Source organism: Anabrus simplex, chromosome X (assembly GCF_040414725.1).
Source record: "Anabrus simplex isolate iqAnaSimp1 chromosome X, ASM4041472v1, whole genome shotgun sequence".
Classification (NCBI taxonomy): domain Eukaryota; kingdom Metazoa; phylum Arthropoda; class Insecta; order Orthoptera; family Tettigoniidae; genus Anabrus; species Anabrus simplex.
Genome location: NC_090279.1, coordinates 163,393,788 through 163,418,010, shown reverse-complemented (window position 1 = coordinate 163,418,010; position 24,223 = coordinate 163,393,788). Strand labels below are relative to the sequence as shown.

At 40.2% G+C, this 24,223-nt stretch overlaps 1 protein-coding gene across 2 annotated transcripts in view; it reads right to left on the bottom strand.

Annotated features, from left to right (window-relative positions):
* The window catches only part of LOC136886357 (protein adenylyltransferase SelO), a 97,042-nt gene that overhangs the window by 50,399 nt on the left and 22,420 nt on the right, over positions 1–24,223 (bottom strand). For both annotated transcript variants that reach the window (XM_068230662.1, XM_067159099.2), the window contains exons 4-5: positions 15,845–16,099; positions 12,500–12,621 (exon numbers count right to left, since the gene is read on the bottom strand). In XM_068230662.1, the coding sequence (XP_068086763.1) occupies positions 12,500–12,621; positions 15,845–16,099 (377 nt within the window). The remainder of the gene's footprint in view (positions 1–12,499; positions 12,622–15,844; positions 16,100–24,223) is intronic.

Here is a 24,223-nt window from a genome sequence, read left to right as displayed (position 1 = left end):
GAATGAATAAGAAAGTACATGGCACATCGCAAGTACCAAACAATACAACCTTCCAAGAAAAGTGAATATGGAATGACTCAAGTGATCCAATATGGCCAATAATAATATTATATAAATTTGAGGGATGATACTGTTAATGGGTTCTATGACAAAAACGAGCAGCAAAGGGCATTCAATGCGCTACAGTCTGAGGAGTGGAAAAAAAATTACATACCAATGGGGATAAAACTGAGCAGATGATCTTCCAGGAGGACAAACATGTCTTATTTGAAGAAAGAATCCTAACAGAAAAAGAATTATTAAAAATAGTACTTCAAATACCTGGGCATGACAATATAACAGTAAAATCCTTCAGACTGCACACAAAAGCAAGAGCAGCTATTAAGGCCATATTCGACAATAAAGTGCCATCCAGACTTTCTCTTCCAGCAGCCATGTCAATTTTCAATGTCAAAATAATTCCTATCATCACTTATGGGATTGTGATATCATGGGAGAAATTAGACCTCGGCACCTTAGAAGCTGTAAAACAAGCTTCTTAGCATACGTGTTCCAGATTTGTTTACGAAGGAGACATTCCCAACAGAAGATTTACAAATTAATTTTGATGTACCCTCTACAATCTTTAGGGTGAGCCTACTAGAAGAAACAAAGGAAGGACATCTGGCTGGATTTCCATTCAATGGATACTTAAAAAAACTGAACTTAGACATCTCAAAGGGCTGAGAACCGATGGATGTCCTTGTATCCTCTTTCTGCTGCTCCCTTTTCCGATGCTCACCTGCTATTGTGTTTATCCTATTATGTTCCTTTTCACGTCCCTATTTTTCTATTGTCATTTTCAGTGTTACGGATGTCTGAATGATGTTAATGAGGTAGGATTAAGAATTAACTATTGTATACTATTGTATATTTTGATATTTTGATGTTTGGCACTGCTGAAGAAGAGCGCATTTGGAGCACTCAAAACATGCACAGATGGTAGTAAAATAAACTGTTAAGTATTGACAGGGTGGAATAAAATGTTACATATTGAATGTAAGATTAAGTTGAAGTCAATACGGACGTAAGTAGTTGACCATTATGTTTAAAATAATTAATTTTGATGCACATAGTCAAGCCAAGTTTATGTAAAGTTTATACAGGATGGTCGGAAACAACGTGAACCGGGTATACAACTGTCAGAGGGCTCATCATACTGATAAATAATTTTAAAGAAAATTGGACTTCGAATTACATGATTTCAAATTAACCGCCAATTCAGAAATGCCAACCCTTGCCGCGTCACAGAGTATTCTAAGACCCATTAATGCATGTAATCACCTTGATTCACAGTTTAAACTTTTCAAATGCCAGGGAAAAGCTATTTCCAAAATGTATCCAACAAGGTGCGTGTACATTATTCAAATAATGGATAAATCACTGAAAAACCACACGATTCAAAGACGAGGAAAACTTATGCTGGCTCCCTTGCGAAAATGCTTTATATTTTGAATTACTGTACTGTTTGCATATTTTTAGTGCTTTATATTTGCACAGAAAGTGCCCGACGCCCTTAAAACATCGTGGCTTATCAAACTTTCCTATGACGAGGGGAGGAAGCCTCTTGCTTCTGTGTGCTTTGCAACACAGTACAATGACCCTCCCACCCTTGTAAGATTTCCAGGCTGGCACATTGCAATTTCGTCTGCATTTACAAAATTGTTCAGCGCGTATACTAATTGATTATATGAGCCACGCTTTTTCGCCAACTGTCGGCATCGCCAGTGTTAGCAGATTCTGCTTCTCCGCACACTGCCTGCTACGTGATATTGTGGCATTTCTTAAAACGCGCAATACAAAAGAATTAAGATTTTACTTGACCTTAGGAAATATTGAAGCACACCGTAGACACACCGAAGTGAGTGAAAGTACGGAAAGCTATCCCAGCACTTTCCCGAAGACGCGTTTTGTCATGGCACAGATAAATTTTGAATTTAAATTACTCTGAGAAATACTGTTTCTTTAAATGTAAAGGCAGTTTTGAATTAAAAGTCTGAATTTCCACTGTTCTTCGAATGACGAATTATCCGTATTTTGAATTAAACAATTTAAATAACATGCAAAACTGAACCTCATGTTTCCGGGAACGAGAGCATCTTCGAATTAGGAGAGATTTTGCATTATCGAGGTCCTACTGTAATTCAATATCTCGCACCATTGATATTTTATCACCTGTTGAAGTTAGCCAATCAGATTGCTGTCCAGGCAAATTCAAATGTGCTTTGCACGGCAGTGTTGCTAAATCTGCACAGGACTTAAGAACGGATCAAGAACCATGCCAGGAAATCAGCATCAAACAAAAACACATCGTTGGTTACAGCCAGTGTCACTGTATTGTATTTGCTTTGGCACGATCCTATCAGCATGGTGGTCTGTATTCAAACCTCTCCCCTAGCAGAGTATTATTCTTCGACTGGTGCTCTCATGTTTAAGAACTAGTATTAGGTTTAATGGTCCACCCAATCAATAAACTCCACTTTACAGGTGAGAACACATTCATGTTAAAATATGTTATACATTCTTGTTTCGTCCCCTACTAATAGCACTGCTCCTCCTCCTACCGCCCCCAGCCAAGTTCCGCCAGGCGAGAAGGAACACAATTATAACGCGCACAGTAGCGTGGCGAGAAGCAGGTCAGAACTAGGCTCGGATGAGAACCGGCTGTAGAGAGGTACACCAACTTTGAGGGTAAGTTTCTGTGTTACGTAATCACAACAAAAACTCATTTTCTTCAATTTCTGACAGTTCAAACCCACTAATATGTATACAGTAAAACCTCGTTAATTCGAAGTCGTTGGGACTCAAAAATCGGACTTCGAATTAACCGCCAATTCGCAATTCAGAAGTACCAAACCTCGCCGTGTTACAAAATATTCTAAGGCCCGTTACTGCATGCAGTTAACCTTGATTCACAGTTTATACCTTCCCAATGCTATGAAAAAAGAACTATTTCCAAAATGTATCCAAGAAGGTTCATTTACAGTATTCAAATAATGCACTTGGATATCTCACTGGCAAACATAACCTCACGCAACGAAAGAAAGAAAGAAATAAAGAAAGAATGAATTAGCACGATTCAAAGACGAGCAGAAATCTGTGCTGGCTCCCATGTGCAAGTGCTTTATTTATTGCATTACTATACTGTATGCATTTTAGATGCCTTGTTGTTGTTGTTTGAGTCATCAGTCCATAGACTGGTTTGATGCAGCTCTCCATGCCACCCTATCCTTGCTAACCTTTTCATTTCCACGTAACTATTGCATCCTACATCTGCTCTAATCTGCTTATCATATTCATATCTTGGTCTACCCCTACCGTTCTTACCCCCTACACTTCCTTCAAAAACCAACTGAACAAGTCCTGGGTGTCTTAAGATGTGTCCTATCATTCTATCTCTTCTTCTCGTCAAATTTAGCCAAATCGATCTCCTCTCACCAATTCGATTCAGTATCTCTTCATTCGTGATTCGATCTATCCATCTCACCTTTAGCATTCTTCTGTAACACCACATTTCAAAAGCTTCTATTCTCTTTCTTTCTGAGCCAGTTATCGTCCATGTTTCACTTCCATACAATGCCACGCTCCACACGAAAGTCTTCAAAAACATCTTTCTAATTCCGATATCAATGTTTGAAGTGAGCAAATTTCTTTTCTTAAGAAAGCTCTTCCTTGCTTGTGCTAGTCTGCATTTTATGTCCTCCTTACTTCTGCCATCGTTGGTTATTTTACTACCCAAGTAACAATATTCATCTACTTCCTTTAAGACTTCATTTCCTAATCTAATATTTCCTGCATCACCTGCCTTCGTTCGACTGCACTCCATTACTTTTGTTTTGGACTTATTTATTTTCATCTTGTACTCCTTACTCAAGACTTCATCCATACCATTCTGCAACTTCGAGATCTTCTGCAGTCTCAGATAAAATAACAATATCATCGGCAAATCTCAAGGTTTTGATTTCCTCTCCTTGGACTGTGATTCCCTTTCCAAATTTCTCTTTGATTTCCTTTACTGCCTGTTCTATGTAAACATTGAAAAGGAGAGGGGACAAACTGCATCCTTGCCTCACTCCTTTCTGGATTGCTGCTCCTTTTTCAAAGCCCTCGATTCTTATCACTGCAGACTGATTTTTATACAGATTGTAGATAATTCTTCGTTCTCGGTATCTGATCCCTATCATCTTCAGAATCATAAATAGCTTGGTCCAATCAACATTATCGAATGCCTTTTCTAGATCTACGAATGCCATGTACGTGGGCTTGTCCTTCTTGATTCGATCCTCTAAGATCAGACGTAAAGTCAGGATAGCTTCACGTGTTCCTACATTTCTTTTGAAGCCAAATTGATCTTCTCCCAACTCAGCTTCAACTTGTTTTTCCATTCTTTTGTAAATAATACGTGTTAAAATTTTGCAGGCATGAGATACTAAACTAATGGTGCAGTAGTTTTCACACCTGTCAGCACCGGCTTTCTTGGGAATAGGTATAACAACATTCTGCTGAAAATTGGATGGGACTTCTCCTGTCTCATACATCTTGCAGACTAAATGAAATAACCTTGCCATGCTGGTTTCTCCTAAGGCAGTCAGTAATTCAGAGGGAATGTCATCAATTCCAGGTGCCTTGTTCCTATTTAGGTCACTCACAGCTCTGTCAAACTCTGACCTCAAAATTGGGTCTCCCTTTTCATCAGCATCAACAGCCTCTTCATGTTCCAGAACCAAATTATCTACATCTTTACCTTGATACAACTGTTGGATATGCTCCTGCCATCTTTCTGCTTTGTCTTCTTTCCCTAGAAGTGGTTTTCCATCTGAGCTCTTAATATTCATACACCTAGATTTCCTTTCTCCAAAGGTTTCCTTGATTTTCCTGTATGCAGCATCTACCTTTCCCAGGACCATACAGCCTTCGACATCCTTGCATTTCTCCTTCAGCCATTCTTCCTTAGCTGCCTTGCACTTTCTATCCACTTCATTCTTTAATTGCCTGTATTCTTTTCTGCCCTCTTCATTTCTAGCATTCTTGTATTTTCGTCGTTCATCAATCAGGTCTAGTATCTCCTGAGTTATCCACTGATTCTTAGTTGATCTTTTCTTCCTTCCTAACATTTCTTCAGCAGCCCTACTGACTTCATTTTTCATGACTCTCCACTCTTCCTCTATAGTGTTCCCTTCAGCCTTTTCATTTAGTCCTTGTGCAACATGTTCCTTGAAACAATCCCTCGCATTCTTTTCTTTCAACTTGTCTAGATCCCATCTTTTTGCATTCTTTCCTTTCTTCAATTTCTTCAACTTCAGATGGCATTTCATGACCAACAAGTTGTGGTCAGAGTCCACGTCTGCTCCTGAGAAAGTTTTGCAATCCAACACCTGGTTTCTGAATCTCTGCCTAATCATAATGAAGTCTATTTGATACCTTCCAGTGTCTCCAGGTCTCGTCCACGTATACAGCCGTCGTTTGTGGTATTTGAACCAAGTATTGGCAAGGACTAAATTATGATCAGTGCAGAATTCAACCAGACGACTTCCTCTTTCGTTCCTTCGTCCCAATCCAAATTCTCCTACTGTACTACCTTCTCTTCCTTGGCCTACCACTGCATTCCAGTCTCCCATCACAATTAGATTTTCGTCACCTTTTACATATTGTATTAAATCTTCTATCTCCTCATATATTCTTTCGATTTCTTCATCATCCGCTGAACTAGTAGGCATATAGACCTGCACTATTGTGGTGGGCATTGGTTTGGTGTCTATCTTGACGACAATAATTCTTTCACTATGCTGGTCGTAGTGGCTTACCCGTTGCCCTGTTTTCTTATTCATTATTAAACCAACTCCTGCATTTCCTCTGTTTGATTTTGTGTTGATAATTCGGTAGTCGCCTGACCAAAAATCTTCTTCTTCCTGCCAACGTACTTCACTTATGCCAACTACATCTAACTTTAGCCTATCCATCTCCCTTTTCAGATTCTCTAACCTACCACAACGATTCAAACTTCTAACATTCCACGCTCCGACTCGCAGAATGTCAGTATCCATCTTCCTGATGATCGCCCCCTCTCGTGTAGTCCCCACCCGGAGATCCGAATGGGGGACTAGTTTACCTCCGGAATATTTTACCCGGGAGGAAGCCATCATCAGTACATCATTCATACAGAGAGAGCTGCATGTCCTCGGGAGTTAGTTACGGCTGTAGTTTCCCGTTGCTTTCAGCCGTGTAGCAGTATCAACACAGCTAAGCCATGTTGAGTATTATTACAAGGCCGTATCAGTCAATCATCCAGACTGCCGCCCTTCCAACTATCGAAAGGCTGCTACCGCCCTTTCGATGAACCATTCGTTAGTCTGGTCTCTCAACAGATACCCATCCGATATGGTTGCACCTGCGGCTCGGCTATCTGCATCATTGGGACACGCAAGCCTCCCCACCGCGGCAAGGTCACATGGTTCGCAGAGGAGGAGATGCCTTGTATTTACACAGAAAGTACCCGATGCCCTTAAAATCGAACTTTCCTACGATTTCCCGCCATGGCACTTATCTCGTTCTCCAGAAATGTAAACACTTGCCGCTTCACTAAGACCCATTAATGCATGCAATCACCTCGATTCACAGTTTAAACCTTTCAAATGCCATGGAAAAAACTATTTCCGAAATATGTCCAAACAAGGTGCATTTACAATGTTCAAATAATGCACTTGGATAAATCTCTGAAAACATAACCTCGCGGAACGAAAGAAAAAAAATCACACAATTCAAAGACGAGGATAAATTATGCTGGTTCTCCTGTGCAAATGCATTATTTTTTGAATTTCTGTACTGTTTGCATTTTTAGATGCTTTGTACTGGCATGGAAAGTGCCCGACGCCTTAAAACATTGTGGATTATCGAACCTTTCTATGACGAGAGGATAAAGTTTCTCGCTTCCATGCGCATTGCAACGCACTACAATGACCCCAACCCCCTACCCTTGTACGATTCTCCGGCTGGCACTTTCTCCTTTAAAACCATAAGACTGTTTGGGCTCGCATTAAAAGAAAGCAACGCAGTTTCATTGGCAATGACAAAGTTGTTCAGTGCCTACGAATTTATTATATGAGCCATGCTTTTTTCGTCAAATGTCGGCATCGCCAGTGTTCGCAGATTCCGTTTTTCGGCACACCGCCTGTTGCGCGATATTACAGAGTTCCTTAAAAGGTTGAATACAAAATAATTCCGATTTCATTCAACTTATCATGAAGCGCAATGTAGACGCACCGAAGTGAGTGTAAGTGCGTAAAGCTACCCCTTCACGTTCCGGAATACGCGTTATATTATGACGCGGATAAATTTCTAGTTGAAATTACTCTGTAACATATTATTGTTTTGAATTAAAAGTCTGATGGGCCGACACTGTACTTCGAATTACGAATTATCCGTATTTCGAATTATCGATTTAAATAACATGCAAAACTGTATCTCATGTTTCCGGGAACGAGATCTTCTTCGAATTAGGCGGGATTTTGAATTAACCGATTTCGAATTATCGAGGTTCTACTGTATATATCTTTTTCTTTCCAGACCTTGTTTTTTGAAAACAAATTTCAATAGATTTAAAGCTTCAGTATTCTTCAGTTGATGATAAGGTCCCATACTCGCATTTCCAAGGCCAAAGTTCAAATTCTACCTTAGTCAATACACTGAAGCTATCGTATGTCAAATCTCAAGAAATATTATTTAGAATCAAATTTCAACATGTGAAGAATTTTTCTATGAAAGTGATAGTTTTATGAAGAAAAAAAAACAGTGTGTACTGTTTTTAGTGTATTTCATGACATTTCAAAAAGGACATTCGTTCATCCATTTTAAATTATTAGTCAGTAATAATTATGTATTTTAACCCCCATGCACCCATAAGCGGACTGGCACGCGCTCGAGCGGCTGGGCCAGGACTCCACAAGCGGACTGGTACGCCGGGATGCAAGGTCGCATATTGGAGACATCTGTTGGCTTTTTCCAGAAACATTTGTAATTGAAATCTATTCTTGCTGTCTCGAAGTGTCACCAGAGTGCTCTGGTATGCTTCTTTGGCAAAGAGAATTGATTAAAATATCGATCGAGAAATCTGTATTCTGTTGTTGACAAGATGGCTGGGAAGGAAGTTGCTTGCTCGCGCGAAATGCTCAGTAATAGCGAAATTCAAAGCATATTTGATGTTTTAGGCTCTGATTTTAGCAGTGTTAGTGAGGAAGAAGGTATTAGTGATCCTGTGCATGAATGAACACAAAATATATCACCAGAGATCTTTATCACATACTCGGGATCAACTAATACACCTGTATTTTTTCGGCTGGGGTGCCCTCAACTCTAAATCGCAACTCAGTCGGCCCAAGCAAGCATAAATAGGCAGACGCCTAGTTGGCTGTCGCCTCCCCATAACAACATGTATTATTCCTGCCTTCTCACAGGTCTAGACACCGATCTCTCAGAACATGTCATCCGGACCCAGCTACGAAAAGGCGGCCTCCGAGTCCACGATGTCCGCAGACTCATGGACCGTACAACTTCTCAACCTTCAACGCAAGTCTTGGCCTACCTACGAAACGACATCGATGTAGCAGTCCTGGAAGTTGATGGAGCGAAAATCAACAACAGGCTATATACAGTGGTGCCAACCCCAGAATATATTCTGCAGCAAATGGATGATAACCCCAACACTCTCCCCACTGTTATTGAAAATCAACCCACAATCCAGAAACCCCCACCACCCCCCTCCACCATATCGTCCATATCAATAACTACTACCACTACTACCATCACTACCTCGGCCATCACTCCTACCTATACCTCTATCATCACTATCACTACTACGCACCCCTCTCCCATAATGTCAATACCCATCACCCCCCTTAGCTCCCCACAACCCAGTATCCAGCAACCCCCTGTCAACCGAGTAGACGCAACCAACACAGCTCAGCCAGCCACTCAAGAAGAAGCAACCGCCACAACACCAGCACCTCAGCAGCCACCAGCGTCGAGTTGTGTCATACAGGGTATTGACCCAGCCATAACCACAAGTGACATCCTGGAAGAACTCAAAACAGCAGGCATCCTAGCCCTCAGAGCATACCGAATCTACAACAGGAACGGCCCGACATTCATGGTACGCATTCAACTCCCCTCTGAAGAAGATGCACATCACCTCATAACCACCGGCGTCCGAATCCACAGTCAGCACCACCGAGTAGAGCAATCCCGCTCCCCACCCCCAACCACGCGTACACCTTACAACAACTCCCACCGTCGCCCCCGCCCACCCCCACCCCCAACACCTCCGCCAGTCATCCACCCACCTATTCCTCAAACCAATTCCCTCATACCACCCCTCCCAATACTAGACCTTCTCCGTCTACTAGCTACATCCATCACAAACATCACAACAACCCTCCACTTCCTAACATCCCAACTTTACCTCAGCACCCCGTCCAACTCGCAACTATACCATCACTATATGTAAAACCGTACTGTAAACTCTATATGTACTTGTAAAACTAAATCCCATATGTACTGTAAACCGCATTGTAAACCTAATATGTATATAATTGTAACTCAATGTATCTCAAGAAAAACTCAATAAAAAGCACAAGAGCAGGTACTGCACCCTTAGCCAAGAGGCCAAACACCCCCACTTCACCAAATCTAAAGCTTCTTCCTTTTAACTTCAAACCACTCCAAATCCCCGAACCCCGCCAAATCTCCTGGCCAGAGAGAAGGCGTAACCTTCTAGGTGGCCCGAAGGGAAGGCGAATGAAAACTTTCCCCTAGGTCCTAGTAATATCATACGACATAGAATGCCGAATGAACTTTCTCTCCCCCTTCAAGATCCGATTGTGACTGCCGGATTTGAACCTACGACCTTGGTACCTGGATGTGAACAGTTTACCACTGATCCTCAGACTGAATCTTAACCTTTTCACTGCCGAGTTTTGATGACCAGCCGAGCCCTGTGGGCCGGGTTTTTTAAAAGGAAGAAGCACTTTGACAGATACATATTTACTGATACTATTAATGGAATGCATATCATCCCCTTAGCCCTGCAGCCCAATATGATGACGGGGATGAAGTGGGATTATATTTTACACCATATTTTAAGACCGGATGCCCTTCCCGATGCAAACCTCAGTTGAGAAGGTAATGAATATGAAATGAATGATGATGATGGTGGTGAATGAAACTGGGTACAGAAGTGGAAGGAATCGGCTGTGGCTTATGAATAGGAACTGTTCCGACATTTGTTTGGGAGTGCAAAAGGCAAACAACAAAGAAACATTATCCGGACAGCTGATGATGAGGTTCGAACCCACTCACCTGCCAAGTGCAGAGCTTGGCTCCATAGCCGTAGCATGTTAATATGCGCGGCTACTCCGCACGGTGATACTATTACTGAAATATACCATAAAATTCTTTATCCAAGAACTGATAATATCAATATCATTTACATTTGGGGAAATAATAATTTATCTCAGAAAGGGGTGACAATTCCCCATGTGACTCATCATTACTACTTTGTCTCGCACTTTCTTGTAGTTCAATGTCGCCACTTAGATATTCTACACCTTCATTATCAAAATATAGCTCTTCAGAACCACTATTTATGAGGAAACATTCAATTTCTTCGTCAACAAGAGATGACAAGACGCCACGATGGCTACACATAAGCGGGAAAGATGTTCCACTCCAACGAAGCTAAAATTACACCAGATTGCTTTAAAAACACGTGAAATGGAGTGGTATATCTGCAGTACAGAACTTCTTTGAGCATTTCCACGGAATCTCAAAGCATGACATTATATCGCGTTCATTTGTGAGATCGGTGAAGTACACACCGCACCAAATCGTATATATATAGGTTTGGCGGATGTGGCACGGCATTCAAAAACGTATATATATGGGTTTGGCAGTGATTGGGTTAATAATAATAATAATAATAATAATAATAATAATAATAATAATAATAATAATAATAATAACTATACACCGAGTGAGACATACAGCTCTAAGTTCGTATTTGGGATATAGGTTCAAATCCCATCATTCGCTTACTCGTGATTTGTTTCCCGTTAGTTCCTTATTTCCAAATCAGGCAACAGGCAAATGTTAGGCTCATGTCGTATTGGTTTCCTATTATTTCCTTATTTCAAAATTAGACAAATGTTAGGCTCATGTCATATAATTAAGACCATAACACACACTAAAGAACTTCCGAGGTGAGATAAGTTAATGAAAAATTTAAGAATTCAAAGGGATTTTTTTGTGTTATATTTCTATATTGTTCTGTTTTTTGTGTCATGAGCAATAGTGTGGAATTTTTCAATAATATAAAGTAGGTCCCGTGATAATATGCGCAGTCAATCACCCACTATACTGTTTTAACAGAAAGCTTTTTTTTTTTTTGCTAGGGGCTTCACGTCGCACCGACACAGATAGGTCTCATGGCGACGATGGGATTGGAAAGGCCTAGGAGTTGGAAGGAAGCGGCCGTGGTATTAATTAAGGTACAGCCCCAGCATTTGCCTGGTGTGAAAATGGGAAACCACGGAAAACCATCTTCAGGGCTGCCGATAGTGGGATTCGAACCTACTATCTCCCGGATGCAAGCTCACAGCCGCGCGCCTCTACGCGCACGGCCAACTTGCCCGGTAACAGAAAGCTTGCAACACCCAGGTTGCATACTAAAAAAAAAAAAGTTGGCGGATTCCTAGCAATGTCAGCAAAGGGCGGGTGGATGCATATGGGTTAATTAGGTACAAGATGCTATGGCTGAAGATGTCTTAAATTAGATGAAACATGCACCAAAGAATGTATAACACATTTTAACACTGAATGTGCTCTCATCTGTAAAGTGAAGTGTACCAACTGGCTGGACCATTAAACTTAATACTAGTTCTCAATTAAGCTGTATCAATGTGGACTAATATGATGAACTTTGTAAATTGCAAAAATGGTGCTCTCATGCCGGTCTTAAGCCACGTACAGATTTAGCAACACCTCGACGCAAAGCCCATTTGAATTCGCACGTGAAGTGATCTGACTAGCTAAATTCAGCAGCTGATAACACGACAACAATGCAAGATACCGAATTATTTTCTTCAAATTATTGACCAGTATGACCAAGCCTCTAACAATGATATACCCAGTTCACATTGTTTCTGACCACCTTGTATAACATGTTATTTAATTTTAATGAATGAATGTTAATTTCTTCTTCTTTCAGGTCTTTTGCCATTTACTTGGGATCAGCAATTTATATTTATTTATTTAATTAATGAATTAATTAGGCCCAGTTTTATGGCCGAATGCCCTTCCTGGTGCCCAGCCTATGCAGAGGGTGGAACTCCTATCACGTGTTTCTGTGGTATGTAATCAACAGTATCCTGATAAACTACTAACTAATTTTGGATAATATGGGGACAATAACCTCAGTTTGAAGTTTGCATAACCTTCCAGACTGTAATAAATTTCCAGCAGTTCTCCACGATCCACTTCCTCCAGCAGTGGTGACAGGGCTTGAACCAGTTTCTCCAAGTTCCATAGCACCACCTGCAATAATATTCACAAATTCAAAACTATAAAAACTAGCAAAAAATAAAATTAAAAATAACAACTGAGTTGAACAGTCCAAAAAGTCTACTCAAACACCTTCCTAGGTCAGATGGTACATCAGCCTCTGCAATTTTGTTGTGAAACCAGAGCTCGGCACATGCGGTAAAATTAATATAACTCAGGACCATGACCCGATAACATGTACTGTGAGGTGTCATTTGTTTCATCCATGTGAGACGTATGAGTATCTGTAATAATGAAATGAAAATCTATAGCCTGTTTCCTGTTTCATTGGCATTAAAAATATCCTTAGCATCATATCCTTCAAGAAGTTGGGTCAGGAATGGAACGAATGAAGCCCCCATCTAGTGGGAAGGGTAGGAACTGTGCTGGCTGCCAAAGCCTGTCAGACTTCTCTGGGGCAATGATTAATGACTGACAGATGAAATGAAATTATACCGGAGAGTGTCGCTGGAATGAAAGATGACAAGAAAAGTGGAGTGCACGGAGAAAAACCTGTCCTGCCTCCGCTTTGTCTAGCACAGCTCTCACATGGAGTGACCGGGATTTAAACCACAGAACCCAGCAGTGAGAGGCCGGCATGCTGCTGCATGAGCCATGGAGGCTCTAATATCTGTAATAATAGTTGTGAAAAAACATGACAAGATTGTTGAAAAATGTTTAAATAATTAAGAAATTCTTGGAAATTTGTAAAGTGTCTCAATATCTTCATTTCAAGAAATCCTAAGCTTGCTGCAAATGAAAAAAAGTAGAGAGAATGATTCAAAGAGAATACAAGACCAAAATGTTCAAGGTTGGAAGGCTGGATGTAAGAGAACTTACAATGTCACAAAACCGAGGCACCTTAGTGTCACGAGTCACAACCAAGTACATTTTAGAGCTCCAGTGTAGGCTATGGAGATGGATGTGATTGAGATGCTGGAGATGGAACATTCACAAGAGAGGAGTTCAGCAAATAAAATCTCTCTATGCCTAAACATTAAGCACTCGCTTCTTTTCAACACTCACGTGGCGTATCTATGCCCGAAAGATCTGCAGCCATGGCTTCAACACAGCCTAATCTATTTTTTTAAAGTTCAAAGTACAGTAGAATGCCTTTTTAATGACTCTCAGGGGGATGATATTTCTTCCTTAAGAAGGGGTTTCCTTTAAAGGGGTTTCAAAGAAAATAGGCTATACATCACAAGAAATAATAAGACATTTATGTTTTTAACTAATGTAATGTAAAGAAATAATAAAGGAACATAATAATACTAAAAACTCAAATTAACACAATAACAGAAAATATTTACAAAACAGGAGACGTAACAAATTCCTTAGTGGACCATTGGGAGCACAACCTGCAGCAAGGAAAAGAGAAATAGGTATTACTGACTTGCAGTTTTAAATTGAAGGAACAGAGACCTAACATTATTTTAAAGAGATCTGTGAAAAATAGACCATGAGAACCATGAGAATAAGTATATTAACCTTCACTTTCTGAAATAGTCCAGTACAGTAGTTTGCTTCTTCTTGCCCAGATGCCTCACGGAAATAAGTTTTCTCTCAGTTTGGTCGAGACTGTTGACGAGGTCTTCATCAACGCTGAAGGAGGAGAAGTACCGGTGGGCAAAATCCAGTCCCTCCACTGCTGCCCCAGAAGTTGGTTCTGCTGGATCCTCTTCTTGTTCTTCTTCCTCTTCAGTACTTTGTCTTTTTTGCATCATCACAAAGGTCTCCAACAACCATCTGTGGTGCTGAGGTTAGGATATCATCATCACAAGTAACAAATTCTTCTAATGTTGTGGCACTCGAGTCCTTTGATACAACTTCCTCAATCTTCCCTAATGTCATCAGTAGTCATCTTCATTAAAAACTTCTGAAATGGTACCAAAACCTGCATGATCAAAGCAGTTTTGAATAGTGTCTGTTATGACTAGTTGCCATGCTGCTACAAACATATGCATGGCTTTGAGTATATTCAATTTCCTCATTTTTTTCGAGGAAAGAAATAGCTCTTTGAACAAGGGCCTTAATGTACTTCACTTTCACAGAACGAATAATGCCAAGGTACAAAGGCTGCAGGTGACTAGTGCAGTCAGGAGGAAAGAGAACCACATTGATATTCTGCAGGAAGGATGAGCTGGACATCTGTCTATCACCAACACTATCTTCCTTCCTGCTGATCCCATCTTAGCATCCAAGCTTCGTAAAAATTTTAGAAACATCTTCAATGTCATCCACGCATTTTTGTTAAAATCATATTTACAAGGGAGTGTACGGATGTTCTCGAAGCATCTTGGATTCTTAAATTTTGGAATAATTAGTGGGGGTAATTTTTCACCCCTCCATGGGAACTTAGAATTTCCATTTGGAATTGCTAGGTGGGCAATAATTCCATTGTGGAGATTTATTTCCCGTATGCAGTTATCAGACTGAGCCTCTTATAATGGGCTTCTGATAAGTTCACCTGCATACACCCCAGTGTCAGTGGGTAGGGTCTGACACATCCCACTCTGATGAGTCAAGTGTCAGACCTAAGACAAAACGTTGGTTAATAGAGCAAACGCCTGAAAAGCCTTACATCTAATCTGTTTTTTGACATGCTCTATTGGTAGAAAAATATCTAATTCCCTCCATGGGAACTTAGAATTTCCATGTACACGTATGTCAGTCATGTCTCTAGGCTGTATAGCTAGTCTCGCCGGAAACTGCACTTTGATCCCATACAGTCGTCATTCCGGTACGGCCTACAGTTCAGTGGACATGACTAACCAACAGTGTCTAGCATGACAGTGACTGCTGCTTGCCAATAACAGTGACTTCCAAAGGCTCCACCAATCTATCATGGTTCCACACATCGCTAAAGGAACGTTTTAATCTAACACGTTAACTTCAGACTGACAGTACATGAAAACTGAAGTTAATTAACATTTCAAGCAAGTTTAGAAAAAAGTATCTTATCGCAAATTTTCTTTACAACAGGATGAGCAATGGTAATTTATGTGAAATATATTCCTTAAAAACAAACTTTTCCTTATGTCAGGGTTCGTTACAAGGGGGTTTAAATAAAATTTTGCTTACGGTGATTTGGTTGGGCCTTACGAAAATCTTCACCAAAAGCGGGAATTCCTTAAAAGCGGGCACGTTAAAACGGAATTCTACTGTATTAAGAGATCTAATGCTATCGAGACAGGCTTCAAAAGTCAATAAACCTTACCTCTATCTGTTTGGAGTAGCAATATCGTCCTTCCCCATCGGAAGAGTTTGGAACAAACCGTGGATGATAAGCCTCGACAAAACCAAATGGACCATAGTCGATGGTGACATTGAGCAGACTCATGTTGTCAGTGTTAAGTACGCCATGAGTGAAGCCAACACACTGCCACATGACGGCCAAGTCCACTGTCTTGTGTGCAACCTCAGCAAACAGCCTCAAGTATTTGTTCTTCCCCTCAATGTATGGATAGTGCTCCTGAAACAAGTAACATGTTGATGATGTTCTCTGACAGTTACATAACTCACATAACGCACACAAAACTCAGTGCAGAGCTTCATTACTTTGATCCTTACCAAGTGATATAAACAAGCTTATACTAGTAATTTTATGATTATAGAGTAGGTTTAATTTTATAACTGATTCAAATCATAGGTATATTCTGAACAGTGAAAGAAGCAGATAGAAATCTCTAAATAATGGTTTACCACAAGGATTGTTGTTGAGTTCCAATTCTATTCAATTTGTACATCCATCACCCAAGAACAAATTCGAAGAAGATAAAGTCTGCAGACGACCTAACTTTAATTACTCAGAGCATGGATTTGGCACGCTGCGAGGATATACTTAAGGCAGACCTAGTTACCATGTGTGACTATTTCCACAGTTGGAGACTGCAGCCAAATTCACATAAAACAAAAGTAATAGCATTCCACCTGCATAATGTGGAAGCTAACAGAAAGCTACATGTGTTTTTTAATGGAAGCAACATCTCCCACACCTTCCTCCAGAATTATCTGGGAGCGACACTGAACCGATCCTTGTCATTCAAAGAGCACTGCCTGAACCTGTCAAAGAAGTTGAGTACAAGGGTAAATCTGCTGTGTAAACTAGCAGGGAGTAACTGAGGTGCAGATGCAAACACTCTTTGCACTGCTTCACTTTCTCTTGCATACTCAGCAGTTGAGTTCTGGGCTCCTGTGTGGAAAAACAGTGTGCATGTGGCCAAGATTGACATGCAGCTCAATGATGCCATGAGAGTTGCAACTGGCACAGTGAAGTCCACACCTACTCAGTGGCTGCCTGTTCTAATAAATATTGCTCCTCCAGATCTTAGGAGAAAAGCAGCAAAAGCACAGTTGCTTAAGGAGACACTATCATACAGGTATTTACTCTTGTACAACACTTACTATCTGCAGCTCACAAGAAGTTGTGGCAACTTGTAAGTATAGCAAGAGTAACAGATACTACACTCTTAGCTACAAACATCAGTCATGACAAACAATGCAAGCTCTTGCAATCGGTGCATATTCATTATCAAACTGTTCATTATGCAACCATAACATAAATGTGTAACAAAGGCACAACTGCACTACCACTTTGAAACTTCATGACAGCACCTGAACTTGCAAGTCACCATGGACTGAACAGATGTTTATTGTCAGGCCTTGACACTTGAGACAGACGACAGGTGCTTACCCCTCGCACCTCTCACTCCACATCCACTTGACTTCTCGTCAGATGACCATAGTACAAGATCCACCGGCATCGCAGTTAAAATTCCGGAACCCACTCTGGGCTGATCTACATACACTCGAAACATTCAGTGTAACAGAAGAATGGAGAAAACAATGGGAAACACGTCCACCCATCAATGCCTTTCTGATCGAGGACCCAGCAAAGAAAGTGCCAGGTTTCCATCTTCCTCAACATTAGTGGTCAAAACTCAACCAGATCAGAACAGGCCTCCCTCTGTGGGTGGAGGCAATAGAATAACACCCACGGTATCCCCTGCCTGCCGTAAGAGGCAACTAAAAGGGACCCCAGGGGCTTTGAACTTTGGAGCGTGGGTCGGCGACTACGGGGCCCTTAGCTGAGTCATTGCATTGCTTCAACTTACGTATACCAGGCTCCTAACTTTCACCTATCTTGTCTAACCTCCCTTGGTCAACTCTTGTTCTTTTTTGACCCCAACGCTATTATGTATCAAGGGCTAGGGAGTCTTTAATTTTCATGCCCTTCATAGCCCTGGTCTTTGTTTGGCCGATGTCTTCATTTTTCGAAGCGCCGGATCCCTTCCATTTTTTCTCTCTGACTAGTGTTAATAGAAGATGGTTGCGTAGTTGTACTTCCTCTTAAAACAATAATCATCACCACCACCATCAGAACAGGCCATGGCAGGTGCCGCTATATGATGAAAAAAGTGGGGGTATCTCGAAAGTGCTGTGTATGAGTATGATACTGAGAAGAACTGTCAACTGTCAGCCTTTAAGGATGGATTACAGACACTGCATAAAGTGATACCGAGTGCAGTGGACCGATTCTTAAAGCTGAACATTCCAGTCTATTATTTCTGTATATATTTTACCTTATACAGCTTGACAATATTAAAGTTATCAGACTTATGGTTGGAGTGCACGGTACCATCTCAGAGTTCTTTATAAAATTCTGGAAAGAGTTTCAGCTGCCTGTGAGAAGCCATAAGCATCCCATGTTGTACGTAAACCCTCTTTCGGTGGTTGTTAAGTATGGTGTGCTATATGTAGATGAAGAGAAGAGTATCAAGGTGAACACCTAATCCCTGATCCTGAGAAATTAACCATACATAGATTATACTCCCCAGCTTGGCCAGGAGTCGAACCAGGGGCCCTCTTAGTTAAAGGCCAGTTTTTTATTTTATTTTTTATCTGAAGCCATCTCTTTTCAGCTTTGACTCGGTTAACTGTTGGGTTCTTCTGTCTGCCAAAACTCATTTTGAATAAATAAATTTAAAAACAGTTATTTTGTTTTTTAGGTAGTTTGTATATTTATTTATTCAAAATGAGTTTTGGCAGACTGAAGAACCTAAAAGTTATAAATTAAAGTGGTGGTAGTGATTTTTGTTTTAAGAGAAAGTACATCTAGACAACCATCCTCTATATAACATTAATCGGAGAGAAAAAATGGAAGGGATCTGACACTTCGAAAAATTGAGGTATCGGCCAAAGAAAGGCAAGGGCCACGAAGGGTGTGAAAATGGAAAATGAAAAAAATGGATGGGATCCGACACTACAAAAAATGAAGGTATCGGCCAAAAAAAGGCAAGGACATTGAAGGGTGTGAAAATGAAAGACTCCCTAAGTCTCCAATGCTCTGATACACTCGGAGTCAGAAAAGAACAAGAGGTGACACCAAGGGAGGTCGGATAGGATAGATGAAAATTAGGAGCCTGGCACAAGTAAGTGGAAGCAATACCAGAACTCAGCTAAGGGCCCCATGATCGCCAACCAACTCTCCCAAGTTCAGAGGCCCTGAGTCCCCTATTAGTTGCCTCTTACGACAGGCAGAGGATACAGTGGGTGTTATTCTACTGCCCCCACCCACAGGGGGATTATAAATGAAAGGCCAGTGCGCTCTATGTAATGGCGGATAGTGTATAGTCACGAAATATGAAGCTAGTGGTTTGTGCGGCATTAGGAGGTAAATTTTAGCAGTTTGACAGTCGTAAGTGTGACACATTATTCTAACTTGTACAGTTATTCGCGTCAGAGTGTTCGTGAAGTGTTCAGTGAAACCTGAAGCGAAATATCTACAAAAACAACCATGCCCCCCAAAGTTAAAGAGGTGCCAATGGAAGCCGTTGTGAAGCAAGCAGTGCAGGAAGCGCTGAGCAGTAAGGAAACTCTCAACAAGCTTGCCAACCTCATCCATGATCAGGTGACGAAGACAGTTGTAGAGCAACTGAAAGAAACCATAAATTTCAATACGAGTGTGATCGAGGAACTAAAGCGTACGCTGGAAGAAAGAGACACGACCATAAGGGAATTAAGAAGGGAGCTGCAAATTAAAAGAGACAGTTTAGAGCAGTATCAAAGAAGACAATGCTTGCGTGTGTTTGGTGTAGAAGAAACTGCAGGAGAAAACACGGACAATATTATTGTCATTCATATTGCTCATGAAATTGGGGTGGAACTCTCAGTGGACGAAATAGATGGATCGCATAGGGTTGGGAAAAGTCAAAATGGCCGCCCAAGACCCATAATTGTGAAGTTTCGTACCGGAAAATCAATGCAATGTTTGTAAACAAAAAGAAACTCAAGGGTACAAACAAAACAATTAGAGAGGACGTAACCCCAGAGAGACTGCGGCTTCTGCAGGACGCTACAAGTAAGTCCAGTGTGCGGAACGTGTGGTAGAAGGATGTCATAATTTATGTTGATGATGATGATGATTGTTGTTTTAAGGGGCCTAACATCGAAGGTCATCGGCCCCTAATGGAACGAGATGGACGACATGATATACAACAGTTAAAATTTAAAAACGTATCCACTGACTAGAGTTTAAAAAAATGGTGATAAAAAATGAGTATGAGATTAAAACAATCAGTGGATCTAAATCGCAATGCCTTATTTTCTAATAAAATATGAGAAAATACAGGAGACAGAGGAATAAGGCATTGCCTGCTAGTACAGATAGATATACATAATCTACGTTAAACGTTAAAATAACACATTAAAATACGCAAACACAAACTAAAATGAAGTCAATAGGATAAAAGCACAATTGATACAAATACACTAGGACAATAAAACAGACCACTATCCCTCATAAAGCGGATGACGAGGTCTGCTGACTGCTCGTCATCTCGCAAGATAAGGGAGATTGTACTCGGGAGGTTAAGACTATGGCGAAGATCGACCAGGTCCACACACACTCCATAAGGATGTGTACCACGGTAAGATGGTCGCCGCAGGTACACACCGGAGGGGGTTCTCCTTTCAAAAGATGCGAGTGAGTCAGGATCATAATTTATGTTAAGCAGGAAACTCTTAAAATACCTGTGTCAAACGTCGAAGATCTCGATCGTATTCGCTAACCATGAGCCGACATTCTGTAGACTAAATACTGCTGTATAGAAATTTAATCAGAATTTCAACTGTAGCTATAGCCTACATTCTTATCATCAATTTCATTTTTTAATTTCTTAATTTTATCTAGTGTAGTTTTTCGTTTTATATCTACAGTTAAATTTCAAGTTGGCAGCAACAAGCAACCAGGAAACAAATGCCTCTAGTTTCAGCCTCTCCAACCCACAGTCCCAAGCAGGTCACTACCTGTATCTCCCAGCCCGCACTCCAAGTACCGCTAATCACCTTCAAGACGTTCTTTCGCCTTACCCTACCTCCTTACAAATAACTCATGTAAACACTCAGAGCATTCTCCCACATTTCCTGGAATTCTCTGAAATATTCTCAACCTTCAACCTGCATGCCATACTATTCTCCGAGTTGTGGTTGCGTCAGTCTATCCCTTCATCTCTTCTTAGTATGAATGGCTATTCATTAGTTAGGAATGACAGGAGTGGTAAGCTCGGTGGAGGTGTTGGTATTGTCCCCTTCAAAAGTGGTAATAATTTAGTAAGGGATAATGATTTATTTCATCAGCGAGTTGTAACATTATTTAATCGCCAGGAGGGTGATATTTTACACACCCGTGCTAACACGAGCCAGCCGCCTGCGAACCGGTTTTCCCGACCTACCAAGAGAACGAGGAAGCAGGGTGAAATTCCTGTGAGATGTCCTTCAACACGTGTGTGTACCACGTGATCGAGCGAGCAGAGGGATTACGATCGATCAATAAATACAAGGTCGAGTGACGTGAAACTAGAGCAGCCAATAAAAATGACAACCTTCACAGGAATGCAACAGATCCACCAATCAGATATAATTAAGAGACACACCTACGTCTTAAGACAGTGAATTAATGGTAATTCCAAAGGAAATTTTATAGAGGGTTTTTTCTTCTGAACACTGGATTTTGAGCGACACTCTAAATGCAACTATGGTAGAGACTGGACGTCGTTACTCTAAACGCAGCTACGGTCGAGACTGGACGTCGTTTGCTTCACTGGGAGACTTTGCATTAGAGAAGGCACTGAGGACTGAATAAACTGCAATTCAGACATTTGGAAAAATTCTCTACGATTTATTTAGGATTGTCATAAGATAAGTGTCCATCTCCGAGTTATTAAAAGTCGCGTGTGTATCCTGGACTATTGCTAAGACTTTTGTTAGTTTCAGCTTTTCTACGAGAGCTCAGAAGAAGGAAGGTCGTTGGTTCGAGCTCGTTTCAAGATGGTTATCCAGTTCCGAGATGAATACTACTGTTTCCTGTGCACCCTCAGCTCCTCCATGAGTCACTAATCATGTAAGGCGTCGGACATGGGCAAGACTTTGTTCGATGGAAGGTGATGTGACCACGTACTAGGTCATCAGCCAGAATCCAGTTAACACCAGCCACATGAGTATTCTTTAAGAAGTTATCTTTCTATCTGTCTGTAAAATGTTTGTAAAACGTAGCCTTACCTTATTCATTTAGATTTCTATTAGTTTAGCAGTAGTTTGACTTTTCATTCTTCTTTCTTTGGTGGGAGGTAGTTTGTGCTCTGGAATGAATGTGTATTTGTTTCTATTAGTTAGAGATGAGAGTGTATGTCATCGAGAGAGACCTCAACTGTCCTAAAAATTTAGAAGGCAGGAGAGATAAAAATAAATGAACCCCACGTTAATCTTGAATGATTTTGAAATAATTTGAAATTTAATTGAGACAAATTAGGACAGAGTTCTAGTGTTTTTCTAAGTGTAAAATTTCATTCTACGATTATACGACATGTCTGTGAGATTTAGTTCGTTTAGAGTCATCTGAATAATTTCGTACGACAGCTTTGCAAGTGAGATTAAGCATGGTCAATAATATAATAATAATAATAATAATAATGAGTAAAAATAATTAAACCTAATTACGGGCTAAAATTTGAGTAAGGTCATGGGTTTAATGTTGGTTTGTTCTTGGAAAGAATTATCATGTACTCACTTTATGTAAAGCAGGCCTGGAACATGGCAATCCTCCGGACGGGGTAATGATGAATTATATGTATATTTTACGGTGCTATTAATGGAGTATGACTTGCAGATGGATATTATATTTTGAGTGGTAATTTATGCATCCATTAGAGTCATTTTGGAAGGAATGTGTCAATGGACATGATTTCTTTGAGCTTCAGTGCAGATTAATCAAGAGCCACGACATTATAGGTGAATAAAAATAAATGCCGCAACTCATGTACCATAAGCGCGTATTCTAATATTTTGACCTGTGTTGTAGGTATTTTACTTGCTTATTTTGGATGATTTCTGTTTAAAAGTTTCCCTTGAACATCGTTGTATAATTAATTTCTGCATAAAAGTGATAACCTCAACTCTATCACACTCTAAATCGATACCTGGGATATACGTGATATTGTCATCTAGAGAATGATTTCCCTAATTTGGAATAAATCCAGAATTTAATAATAATGGGTTAGTGTTCGTGGAAATAATATTATAATTTGGTCGTGTACCTATGTGTGAATGTGTGTTGTGTGATTTGATTATATTCTGTATTTTGTGAATATTTCTTGAATGATATTGTGATGATATTCTCCACTGTGCGCGTCAAATTTTGACCGATTTACGTTATTTTCGCGTGTCCGTGATTTCATGAATTATGAATCTTTAGAAGATTTTATTATAATTTAAGGTAGATTAGGGTCTAATTCACTAAATTAAAGTGAATAAGAGAAGGCAACGTCCGTGGATTGATGTCACGAGATTGAATTATTAGTTATTGTACAGTCACTTATTTCATAAAAACGAGTAAAGTTTAGGTTAATATGAGTTCAAATAAGAATTTATTATAAGAAGTTCAGTCACTTAGTAATTATAAAAATGAATTAATTGATGAAGGGAGAGTCTAAGGAAGACTTATTAACCACAATTTATTGAATTAAATATTTTTCAATAATTTTTATAAGGAAGAGAAAATGATCATTTTCTTGTAAAACAAAATTAAATCCAGCCTGAATATTTTTATTTAAGCAATTTGATTAGCATTATAGGAGAGTGATACCAGATATTATTTTGATTTTCAATCCATTTTACAGTAAATTAATGATCCCTATATTTATTATTACAGACAAAAACATTCGTTGAGCTTTAATTTGATCAAGATCCCTTATAGACGATAGCTCGAGGAGAAGAGATTTCAAGAATCAATACCAGATTTTGTAAATTTAATTGTTTTATTGAAAGAGTGTTAGTTTTTAATGAATGTATGAACCTATTTTAGTTTCCTTTCATTTGTCGCTAGTCCTTCATCTATTCCTGCCTTTAAAATTTTCTGCACAGCCGATAGCGAACGGTCCACCTCTGAGACCCTCGCTCTCCGGCGAGCTGAGCCCGGCATGATGGGGGCAGTATGTATATACGGGATGATGTGAAGTATAAGATGATATTAAAATTCCCCAGTGAGTTCTCCAATAGCCCTAAATTCTTGTTCGTTGAGCTCATAGTTCACGGTACGAAG